This window comes from Zalophus californianus, chromosome 11 (genome assembly GCF_009762305.2).
Source record: "Zalophus californianus isolate mZalCal1 chromosome 11, mZalCal1.pri.v2, whole genome shotgun sequence".
In the NCBI taxonomy this organism is placed as follows: domain Eukaryota; kingdom Metazoa; phylum Chordata; class Mammalia; order Carnivora; family Otariidae; genus Zalophus; species Zalophus californianus.
In genome coordinates this window covers 25,077,947-25,090,063 of record NC_045605.1, presented here as the reverse complement: position 1 = coordinate 25,090,063, position 12,117 = coordinate 25,077,947, and the positions used below count along the sequence as shown (strand labels likewise).

At 42.6% G+C, this 12,117-nt stretch overlaps 1 protein-coding gene across 1 annotated transcript in view; it reads right to left on the bottom strand.

Annotated features, from left to right (window-relative positions):
• The window catches only part of BARX2 (BARX homeobox 2), a 70,458-nt gene extending 58,549 nt beyond the window's left edge, over positions 1-11,909 (bottom strand). Inside the window, exon 1 of the mRNA XM_027580540.2 lies at positions 11,723-11,909. Coding sequence (XP_027436341.1) covers positions 11,723-11,909 — 187 coding nt within the window. The remainder of the gene's footprint in view (positions 1-11,722) is intronic.
• Positions 11,910-12,117: the final 208 nt, after the last annotated feature.

Genomic DNA, 12,117 nt, shown 5'->3' with positions numbered 1-12,117 from the left:
TTCACGTTCATCGGACCTTGCTTTCTATACAGTATGGACCCTCCATGGAAAGGGACAGGCTTGACTTCTAATTTGCATACTACCATATGGTTATACATAGTATGGAGCTTTATGCCGAAAGAAATAGACCTGAGTTCCGATCTCAACTGTGCCACCTACTCACGTGATCTTATTGCCATTTCTTCACCTCCCCGAGTTTCCCTTTCCTCATCTGAAAAGCAGTGATCGCAACAACTATTTCATTAACTTAAATGCCCTCGTGTCTGCCACAGGGTTACCATTTATAATTATTGTTATTTCTATTTTACGGTTACCTAAAAAAAGTTGCGCAGCTAATTGTTCCAACTGCCCAGGCTCCATGTCCCAGTTTAAAGAAACCAAACCCGCACTCCAACAGAACGTTCCTTTACGCTGTACTCTAAACTGAGGACTGAAAACATGCTTCCAAGTTACACAGCTGTCTAACGTGCTAAGAGCAATAATGAGTTGCCATGATATCCAGGGATAACAAAATTAACAACATCCTCCGAAACAATCTCCTCCAGGGTGATTTACCAATTATTTCAATAAAATGTTCAATCATGAAAAGAAAAGGACTTGGACTGGAACCTAAGTCAAATATATTCCTATCTCTCTCCCTCAGTGAAACTTGCTAAAAAGTGACCATAAATATTCTAAGTCCTCGCCCGTTTTTTCCCACGTAGTTCCAAACAGAAGATCCAAGGTGGATCTATCCAATTTGTTGCCAGTGAACAGACTCCATGGGTCGCGAGAACAAGTCCTTCAGCATGTTATCTTACTTAGAGAGTTGCACGGCAGCTCTTTGGAACTTGTCTTCATAATGTTTTCTCCATTCGCAGCCTCCAGCCTAGCTAGTCCATTTTATGAGGGATAAGATTCCACTGAAAAGATCCAGAAGGTTGACTGAGCAAGACACAGCGAAAATTGCAGTCCGTCTGATTTACTCCAGCCACTGCATGCATCTACGTGGGTCAGATAAATTGCAGACTTGGTCCTGCAACCCATGAAAGTCTGCTCACTGGCAACAAATCTGACAGATCCACCATCCCTTCAGTCATGTCCAATTTGGCCACAGTCCTCTAGATGTGGTCATTAATTCCTGCTGACCATAGCTGCCACTGCCAAGCACTGAAGAAAGCTCTGTGACACGGGCTGCAGATGGTCTGGGTGGGACGCACGCCCTATGGTGCTTGGACTGATTTGCTTCTCTGTATGTACAGTTGACCGCTGAACAATAAGGGGCTTGGGGGGTGCTCAAAATATCACCGTCGAACTTTCACTCCCCCAAAACTTAACTACTAACAGCCCGCGGCTGACCAGAGAAGCCTTACCAGTAACATAAACGGTTAACACATATTTTGTATTCTGCAAACAAGTAAGCCGGAGGATAGAAAATGTTATGAAGAAAATCAGAAGGAAGGGAAAAAAATACATTTACAGTGCTGTACTGTATTTATCAAAAAAAAAAAAAATCCATGCATAAGTGGACCCATGCTGTTCAAACCCGTGTTGTTCAAGGGTCTGCCATATTTAGGCAGAGAGGGATGGTCTAGGAGGAGGAGCGTGTTGGCCAACTCTTGACCGTACAAACTGTTTCACCCCCCACTGAAGAGTGTTTTCTCTCTGAAATGGACACAGGAGGAAAAAGCCCCCAAAGGCGACCTTTTGGTCAAAACGTCTTAGAGCTCTATTTCTAAATTCGAACGAAAGAAAAAGCAAAAGGTTCTGTCTGGCTGTTAAGATAGACTGAGCAAAGCACCTGCCACCGCAGATGTCACGGTAGAGTAACATGGTCTAGGTTACCTTCTCCAAACCATAGGATAACCACTTATTATCCCTAACACACAGCAATCTGTGGGATTTCCACGGTAACGGTTCTCATCCCTTCCTAACCAGGTCTGCTACCACACATCAAAGTTTTCACAGCAAATCTGTGGTTCCAAAGAACAAGGAGAAATCAGCCAGTTTATACGCCAATACCAACATCATTCGTCCCTGCTAATAAGCTACATTTTAACATTTTTAGATTCTTTGGTATTCACAGCTGTCCCTAGACAATTTTTTTTAAGTTAAATTGTCAATAGCAATGGACTACAGGTCAAAAGCCAAGAGTGGTATATCATCTCAGCAAATAAATAGAAAAGCAAGATCCAATAAAAGACAACTTATTGACGGGATGCCTGGGTGGCTCAGTCATTAAGCGTCTGCCTTCGGCTCAGGTCATGATCCCAGGGTCCTGGGATTGAGTCCCGCATCGGGCTCCCTGCTCAGCAGGGAGCCTGCTTCTCCCTCTGCTGTTCTTCCTGCTTGTGCTCTCTCTCACTATGTCAAATAAATAAATAAAATCTTAAAAAAAATTTTTTTAAGACAACTTATTGTGATTTTAAACATCATTAAGAAGGGAAAAGTCCTGATGACTCCTGCTTGCATGATTATTTATGTATATCTGAAATAAACACTTCACGGAGCAAACCCCTTCTAGCCCTTATGCTGGGCTCAGAGAATGTTTACTCATATGCCAAAGTATCACCTGGGGGAACAGCAGCTATCTTGGTGATAAATAGTATCCCCATCCAGCCAGGGGAGGTAAGTGAGATCCAGAAACCAATTACAGAAGCCTACAGTGGTTGTTTTAGTGAGAGTTGTACTCATGTGTCTAATTATAAAGCGTTCTTATTTCCCTACTGCGAGACTATGTACAACAAGCCCTGCATTTAAAAGCTTCTGTTTCAGGACAGAAAAGCTATTAAGAAAGCCATCAAGCGTTCCACAAGATCAAGAGCTTTGTGAATATGTGAGGTCTCCCATACTATCATTTTTCAAGGTTTATATTATGAAAAATTTCAAACATACAGAAAAGTACAAAGAATAATGTAATGAACATCTGTATACCCATGACCAAGCTTCGTTAAATCTGAATGCTTAGCCATATTTACATTAGGCCTTTTCTTTTCCTTAATAAATACATTTTTACACGGGAAAATAAATGCCTGTGGGCAGCCCTCCTCCTCCCATACCCTTGTTTACAACCAGTATATAAATAGTATCAGACTGTAAGTATCAATCTACAACTCGTTTTTTTCTCAACACTGTATTTCTAACACTTATCCATATTCATACATGCAGAATATGGTTCTGGTTCATTCATGTTCTGGTTCATTCATTTTCATTACTTAGAATTTCACTGCATGAATAGACATATGTTTTTATCCTTTTTCCTTCTGAAAAGTGGTTTGATTGTTTTAGCTTTGTCACTATCATAAACAACATAGAAATGACCATTCTTAAACATGTGTCCCTTCCCACACATACAGTGTTTTCTCAAGGCATCAACCCAGAGGTGGAGCTGCTGAGCTGCAGGGTATGTGTGGATCTGCAGCTTTATTGGGTGTTACCACACGGCTCTCCAAAGTAATCGTACCAAAAAAAATATATTCCTACCACCAGTGTATGAGAATGTCTATCACTCTACATCGCTGTCATCAATCGTGTCAGGTTCTTTAACTTTTGCCTATCTGATGGCTGTGAAATGGTATCTCGTTTTAATTTGTGTTTTCCTGATTCCCAGGGAAGCAGAACATCCTTTCATCTTTACTGTCTAGATATTCATTTCTATGAATTGCAAATCTTTCTACTTGCCTTCTTATTGCTTTGTAAGTGATCTTTATGTATCCTATGACTTTGGGAAAGTTACTTAATTTCTCAGCTTCCCATCCGTGGCAATAATAATACCTACTTCCTAGAGATGATCTCTAGCTGATCTTAAAGCACTTAGTCCAATGCCTATTACACGATAGGCATGCTTTCTATTATTGTTACAAATGTGAAGAAGAGGGTTCAGAGTATTTCTAGCATTTCTCCCAAGTTTGTAGCTGCCTTTGGGATAAATAAAACAGGACACAAGAGGAGGAGTCTCCGCAACTTTCTTTGCCCAGGCGGTTCCCCCACCACAGAAGACATAATATCAGGACTCGGTTGTTTGTAGGCTACTATGAGGGAAATGTACAACGTCGATTCTCTTAGACATAGCTTAAACTAAAACTTCCATTATTACACTTCCTTCAATATACAAGTGGCTTTGATTTTGTCTGTGAAATCACCATAATCCTGAATTTCAACAAAGGTTAAGTTACAGAGTGCAAAGAACTCTGAGAAGAGGGAAGTGGGGTGCTGGAGGCTGGTAGGTGAATCAGAATTAGGGACCTGCTAGGCATTCCTGGCATGGAAATACAGCTAGGACTTCCTAAGATTCCACCAAGCCCTAGACCATTCCATTTTCCCACACGTCATAAGCGATCCTTGAATTAGAAAAGCAAAAAGAAAATCATCACATCGCTTATCACACACATAAGGTTTTTTTTTTTTTAAATAATGACATTGACATCACTGAGGCAGCAGGTAATCTTATTCAACGTACACTGTGAGAATGTCCCCCAGTATCCAGAAGAACATGTTCCTAAGGACATGCTGGTAAGCTAGAGGGATGCAATAAAAAGGAGCCACATAAGCTTGTCTGCTTGGACTCTTAACATATTTAGTTTCGTGTGGAGATCCTCCCAGATTGGCTTCTATTCAGTGGTATCTTGACCTTTCCTTGGAGAAAGGCCATGTTCATCTTTATGAACTCTGCCAGGGGAGTCAGAAAGCACAGATAGCTGTCCTCCAGGCCTATCAAGTAGTCCTGACATCAGCTTCAACTGGTGACTGGCAGGGTCCCTTTTCAGATGTACTTGCACATCATCTAACGTTCAGAATTCTCTCCCTCCATATTCAATTTCAACGGGCACTGAAGAAACCAGAGACTTTCCTTCGCAACTAAAGAAAGAGGCCCTCTATCCCCCTATCTTCTCCAGAGCAATCATGTGTAAGAATCAACTCCAGCCCAAACATAATTAGACCATCTTCTGATACCTATCTAGGAGCACTGCTTTCTTCCTTAAACGTGTGCCAAGTTTCCACTTTCAAGAAGTTAAATTGCCATATAAAAATGCCCTGGTGATGATGAGTAATTAGACACTGTAATGGAAAATTAACTGTGTTTTTATTTAGAGCATTCATTTTAACAAGACTTTTTTTTTCCCTAACTGTTCTTAAGCTGCAATAAAAATACATTAAATCCTGAGGGTTTGCGGAGGTTTTCTGGTTAAACACACACACACACACACACACACACACACACACACACACACACACACACACAAAGCTTCTCTTTCTCGAACCACTTATTTTGTGAATATCACCAAGGTTATACAAGGTTCTGATCTGAACCGCATTATTAATACACTCTAATGCCAATTTTCATCCCGTCATCTGTGCTGTGGAGGAAGAAATAGCCATTCCAACCTCACAGGCCGCTAACGCCGAGGCAGGCCCCAGAGAGGCGGCACACAGGGGCTTGTCACACAGGGGGAGCCTTCCCCCGAATATCTCGCAGTCCCCTCTTCCTCTCTCTGTTCACGCTGCTGCCAAGGGAAGCGGGTCGCTTGCAGTCGGGGCTCCTGACAGCTCTGTGAGCACCTGCGGGCTCTGGGCAGCCCTCAGTGAGCAAGCTGTGCGAGTGGGTTTCAGCTCCGTGCCACATTAAAAATGACTCCACGACACGGCGTGTACGACAGCCTTCCCCAAGGAAGAATGGCAAATGAGGCTGAAATCTGGACATCTCATCCCAATCCCCGCGGCCCTCTGTTGCAGGCCTCTAGTCCCACATTCCAGGCACGAGTTCAGCAATGGGTTCAGCCACAGGACCTGAGCGCACTTTGCCCTGAAGCTGGACGAGGGGCCGGCGGGGCAGGCCGGTGACACCCATACAAGTTCACGGGCTTCATACCAATGAGGGAGCCTCAGATCATGTGGCCTACCTAGCTTTCCATCTCTGTTCCTGCTGGGCCTCAAAAATAAAGCGCAAATGACACCTAAAAATGCTTCTGGCCTCACATTTATTCAGTCCTCCCCAGTGAATGCTGAATGCCCAGCAGGGCCCAGGCCCTGGGTCTCTTGTTTCAAGGGGGTTCCATGTGTATCTAAGTAAAATCAACCTTCGCCACCACTGACTATCCAGGCACGGACAAAAACTTCAGAAGCCCCCGTAGCTTGGCCTGAGCAGCCATGCTAAAGGACCCTGGGCTTTGGGCAAGGCTCCCTGGAGCAGCTACAAAAGTTTCAGGGAAACCTGCTCTTTTTCTTTTTCCCTATTCCTTCCTTTTGTGGGTTTTGTTTGTTTAATCTCTCCTTACAATGTAAACAACCTTTTATAATCCTTACTGCTTTTCCTATAGATTCCTGGGACTTATTCGACCTAACAATCTTTTCACTTTGATTCCGGAGGTGGGTTACAACTAGCAACTTTATACAGTCCACGCTTATATCCAAATGCGGTTTCAGTCCAGACATACAACCCACAAGAACACGGGCAGACTGGCTTCATAACAGAGGTTCCATAAACACTGTTTCATTTTGGCTGTATTTAAGGAGGTTAATATGACAAGTTGGCTGGCGATCACACCCTTTAGGGGGAGTTCAAACAGAAAATTCCATCTGGTGAGCAAAAGTATTCAATTGTCACAATGTTCCCTGATCCCAATTCCAAACTGCCCAATACATTCTAGAGAACAACAAAATTGGGCTTGGCAGTGGTTCTACAGATAGTTTAGGGGAATCTGTAAAGTATCCCAACTGTGAGTCAAGATTTAGAATAAACTGAAATGTAATGAACTCGTTAACAGTGCCATCACCAAGCAAGAATGAAGATCTGTTGAATGAAAATGATGAATTAAATGATACTAAAGACTGCAGACATTCAGAGAGGCATTTTAACTCATGGACTAAATTTCTAATCATTTTCCCCTTGGTTATTAGGGAAACCAGAACCGGAGAAGAAACTGCTAATGAACTATATTCACCAGTTAAAACTGACTCCTGAGGAGCCACTCAGCTTGTCTGTTTAACAAAGGAGTTATAAAACTTAAGGAGTAAATGAGACAACAGCTGAGGGGGCCCACAGAGCCCAGCTCCAAATCTCTTCTGACCCTGGATGAGTCCTATGTCCTGTGCATCCCTTGATTTATTTACCCTTAGAATGGGAACAGGAGAAGCAGTTATGAATAATCGCTCTAATAAAAGCCTATCAGCCTCTGGCAGAAATACAAATGCTTGTTGATAATGATCACCCTCCCAAACCCCAGTTTACATTTTTTCCATTAACATTCCAGTCCCCAACCCTCAGGTTCCCAAGATCCTACGGGCTTCATTCTCAGACTGAAAGACCACACTGAGATTTAGGAAATGACTGGAGCCAACTCCATTAAGCAAGAGCAGGCTGCCTAACTTCCAAAAAAGCCATTACACGTGTCCCCACCTCATTTCATTTTTCACTGGGATGACACCCAATCTTTGTGATAAAAATGAACCCAAGGACACCACCCCAAAGAACTTGTTTCTCTTGGACCCACCAAAGGATAAAATGTTCTCAATGCCACCTCTTAAGATAAACACCCTTCCCCAAGTGCCCCTTTTAATTGGCTGGTTGACTGTCCCTTGGGTGTGACTGCACGGATTTATCCCGGGTGTGTAACCAAGTTGAAAAAGTCTTCCTGATTTCTGAGTATCCTCAGTAACAAGGAGGACAGCGGTGGACAGCGTGGACTAAAACTGTGTCTAAGCACTGATGTGACCCTAGCGCCTCACAAAAAAAGGATATTCTGCTCGGGGAGATTGGTCCGTGATCTCTGTGATCCCTTCCAGCTCTGTACCTCAACAGTCGGTTCTACAAGGCTGGCCACTGAAGGTCACCGGGAGATCCAACAGAACCATTCCACCAGGGAAGGAGAAAGAAATTCGCCTGTAGGTTTTAGTGGATTAATTAAAAGCCATGTGCTGGTCACAGGCTGCAAAACATCCAAGTATCTATATTCACCTTCCCCCCACCCCCCGCAAAACACGCATGTGCAAGTCTAAAGATAATTCTAGGTTGTAAGTATAAATAACTAAAATAGAATTTTAAGTAATTAGCACAGTAGGTTGGCTTCTCGGTATCCTCAAAAAACTCTTAGGATAAATTGGTATAGCCTTGTTTTTGTGAAGCAGGCTATTCATCTTTTCCAAACTCTGCCTGTCTCTACAGACCAAACTGAAAGAGCCTTCAAAAATGCCCGGCCGATATCTCTGCACATACTCCATCCTGAGAAGCCAGATTTCTTTAAGCAACTCTTCCACCAAGAAACATTAATCACAACCAGAAAAATGAAATAATGCACTCGAGAGTTAAGTAGTATTTATGTTACTCTGAACTGCGCCTTTAATCACTGTCAATGTTCTAACATTTATGAGAGATTGTTAACTGATTTCTAGATGGCAATATATTTCCATTCTAAATGGGAATGACTGTTGGCAGATTTTTTTTATTTTTTATTTTATTTTTTTAAAGATTTTATTTATTTATTTGACAGAGAGAGACACAGCAAGAGAGGGAACACAAGCAGGGCGAGTAGGAGAGGGAGAAGCAGGCTTCCTGCTGAGCAGGGAGCCCAATGTGGGACTTGATCCCAGGACCCTGGGATCACGACCCTAGCGAAAGGCAGACGCTTCACCGACTGAGCCACCCAGGCACCCCTGTTACCAGATTTTAAAATAATCCTAAACATATTTCACACCTCATCAGTGGTCCGAGTAACAAACTTTTTTTCAAATGGAGGCTCTCTTTGGGCTCGGTGTTTTAAATTTTATTTTAAATCTAATGACAAATGTTCCTTCAGTTTGGCTTCAAAGGCTAGGATTCCCTTTCTCACTGTCTATTATGTGATGTAGAACATCTCTTGGGAAACTTAAATAAATTTAGAGACAGCCTGCTAAGCCTAAAATTACTGTATTTGTAGTAAGAAAGGGCCTGCTAAGACAAACAATTTTTTTTGGAGGGAAGTATTCCATCAAGGTTAGAGTGTCTAATAATAAATTACTGTCAGGTGATGATCTGCCTAATGAAAAATGTTTCCATTTCTCAATTTACTTGAACACATGACCTTCTGCCTGAGGAGATTTAGTACCATAAATTGGCATTTGGATTACTAAATCTAAACAATGTGGACTGCTTAATTATGTAGAGGCTTCTTAAATGCTGTAGCTTTTTTTTCACCCCAAATTTATATACTTATTGTGCAGGGTGGTAACTTTTTTTTTTAATCTTATTTCATATTTTACCTGGCAAAATTCACTTTTGGTAGTTATTTAAATCTTAAAAATGGCAAACCGAAGGATGAGAGAAAGTTCAGTAATTTTAATTCCAATGTATGCCTTTCACTTGATTTGAACTTTTTATACATCGTTTCTACCAAAAGTGCTAAATATTTATCTCTATCCAGAAAATATATATATATATATACACATAAATATATATAAACAGTTGTATTGAATGTAGAATGTCAGCAACTTAATGCCATTTTTAATTAATAAAAAAAGATAAAATTTATCCAGTCTAAGATTTTTGATCTTGAACATAACCGTTAAAAACAACAAAAATGCTTTGAAAGTGTGGTATTTGCAAAACCCTTGAGAAGTCACTAATGGGATTCCCATGATCTAATATATGTTAGGCTTTAACTGTAATCGTAAACCCACTAAAGGCTTATGACCTGAGAGTATGGACTACTGTAGCCAGTTTTTATGGGTTTAATTCCACTGGCAAATCCCAGTCTCTATATTTTAAATCTCAACTACCACAAAATCACGACATTTTTCAAAAGAACAATCTAAAGAAAGTAAACACTGGAATGACAGGGCAAGAAAACCATTACCAAGAACCAGCCTTTCACACAAACCATCAAGGAACTTCAAAAGCACAAGACCAAGCAAAACTTTTAGTTCGTGATACACGTGCAATTCACCCTTAACATTCTCAAAACTACGTATGAATCATCTTATTTTCCTCTGACTTATTTCCATACAAGACTCAGTGAAACAGAACTTACTCAGCTCCTATTGATGACTGGATCACGGTTTTCTGAGGTTATTTATTACCTTTTTTTTTTTTAGCATGTTTTTATTATGATCCAATTCTGTGACTGCTAAAAGCCAGGAAAATCCGCCTTTGGGTCAATGCAGAGCACAAAGTCACTAAAAATTTTGCTGGCCCTGTGCTATACCTCAGTGTTCAGAATTATTCTGTTTTGTCCTACGGTCATGTGATGTTGTAGCAGGGTGCACTGAAATTTGTGATTAAATCTTTTTTTTTTCCTCAAAGAGGTTTGAGTTATTATAGCAAGTGATGATTTATGCTTAATACAAAACTTAGCCTACCTCCCCTATTTCATACATATGTAGACTATTCATTCAAGGGTTTACATATGCATGGCAGACACGTAAATGTAAAAATATAGCTTATTTCTAAAGTTTCTTGTCTCATATACTTCTTGGCCCTTAAAATTTAGTATTGCAAGTCCTGCTATGAGCTATCAAGGCTAATTCTATCCTACGGATAAAATTTATTTTACAAAGGCATACCTGAATACTGTATTCATTTCATAACCAAATACATGTGGAAACAACTTGGTTTTCAAAGAACTTTGCTGTATTTACATATATTAACTGATCGTTCTACAGGGACAACCCATCAAATCAAAAGAAAATATAGGACTCTAAGCATTGTGCACTAGAAGCTTCTGGCCTGAAAGGTCAAAAAAAAAAATGTCTTTTAAGAACACTGCTAGCTCTTCACTTTACTTTTTCAGTGGAAGTATAACAAAATTACTTATTTCAGGACACCCATGCAACAAACAAAACCTCAAAGTTTCTTTTAGTTGGGAAATACTAAATTTTTACCTTTAGTTGAAAGCACACACAGTCACTTATTTTTGATAAAAACTGCTTTAACTTTTTTTTTTCTTTTATACCTGCTTTTCGATAGCCTAAATCCTTATAAAGCCAGGGCACTTTGAAACTTGGAGCTTCTCTTAATGCACTCAAAGTTTTAAAAATACCTTCGGATTTACTTTCCATATAAACTTACGACTTTTTCAACGTGTTTATTAAATGTTCTTTATCTTTCCTAGTGATCTTAGTTAGGCTCTTGTGGATAGAGGAAACCAGACGTGAAGAATGTTTTTATTGTTATAACTGTTGTTTTTTCAGTCCCTTAAAACAAAAGGGTCACCTCCTCAGCTTGCACCACAGGGGATGGATTCCAGAACTACTGCCCCAGAGGGAGATTCTTTTAAGTAAAGTTCAATGATTTCTGGATTTTGTTGAGAACCTCAGGACACTGATTGACTTGTAAAATTCCCAGTGGAGACAAGAGGAGGTTGGACAAGTTAACTCAAGGGGAGCAGCAACACCATTTCCTGAAACAGTGAGTTAGGCGCCGAACCGGGTCAAGCGTTTGAACTTTCTGACCGAAAACGACAGCGGCGCCGGGAAGGAGGAAGCTTTCTCCCGCGAGCGGGATCGCCGGCGTGGCCCGAGGCGCCGCTCCGAGGGGCCCGCTGCCTCCGCTCCACCGCCAGCCTTGCGATCCACACCTTGCCTGGCCCGTCCCAGATCGCGGCCGCCCTTGCGATGCCCGCCGCTGACGAGTCTGGTCCCCCATGGCACGGGCACCGGGAAGAATCCCCCCGCCCTCCGGTGGGAGGACGGAGGCGGGAAGGCGCCCGACACCCGCGCGAAAGCCACGACACCCCACTAATTCCCCCACCCCCCCCCCGGCGGGGCGCCTTACCGGTACAGGAATGCAGGGGCTTGGGTCGCACGACCAGCGACGGGCACACGGAGTAGAGGGAAAGTTTCTCAAAGTAGTCGCAGGTCTCCTTGGAAAGGATCTCGTCGATCATGAAAGTCTTGTAGCGCCGCCTGGCTGCTTTGAGTTGGCCGGGCGAGCTCAGCCGCAGCTCCGCGTGGCAGTGCATCGTGAGCCGGGGAGAGCGCCGGCCGGCCGGGGCCGCGGGGGCTGGCGCGCCGGCGGGGGCCTCAGCCCCGCTCCTCGGCCGCCGGGGAGGCGGCGGGCTCGGGAGGCGCGCGGACGGGAGCGGGCACCGGACGCGCCGGCCGCGCGTCTAGACCCACCCGCGGATCAGCATCTTCGCGGAGCCTTTTTGGGACGGCGCAGCTGTCAAT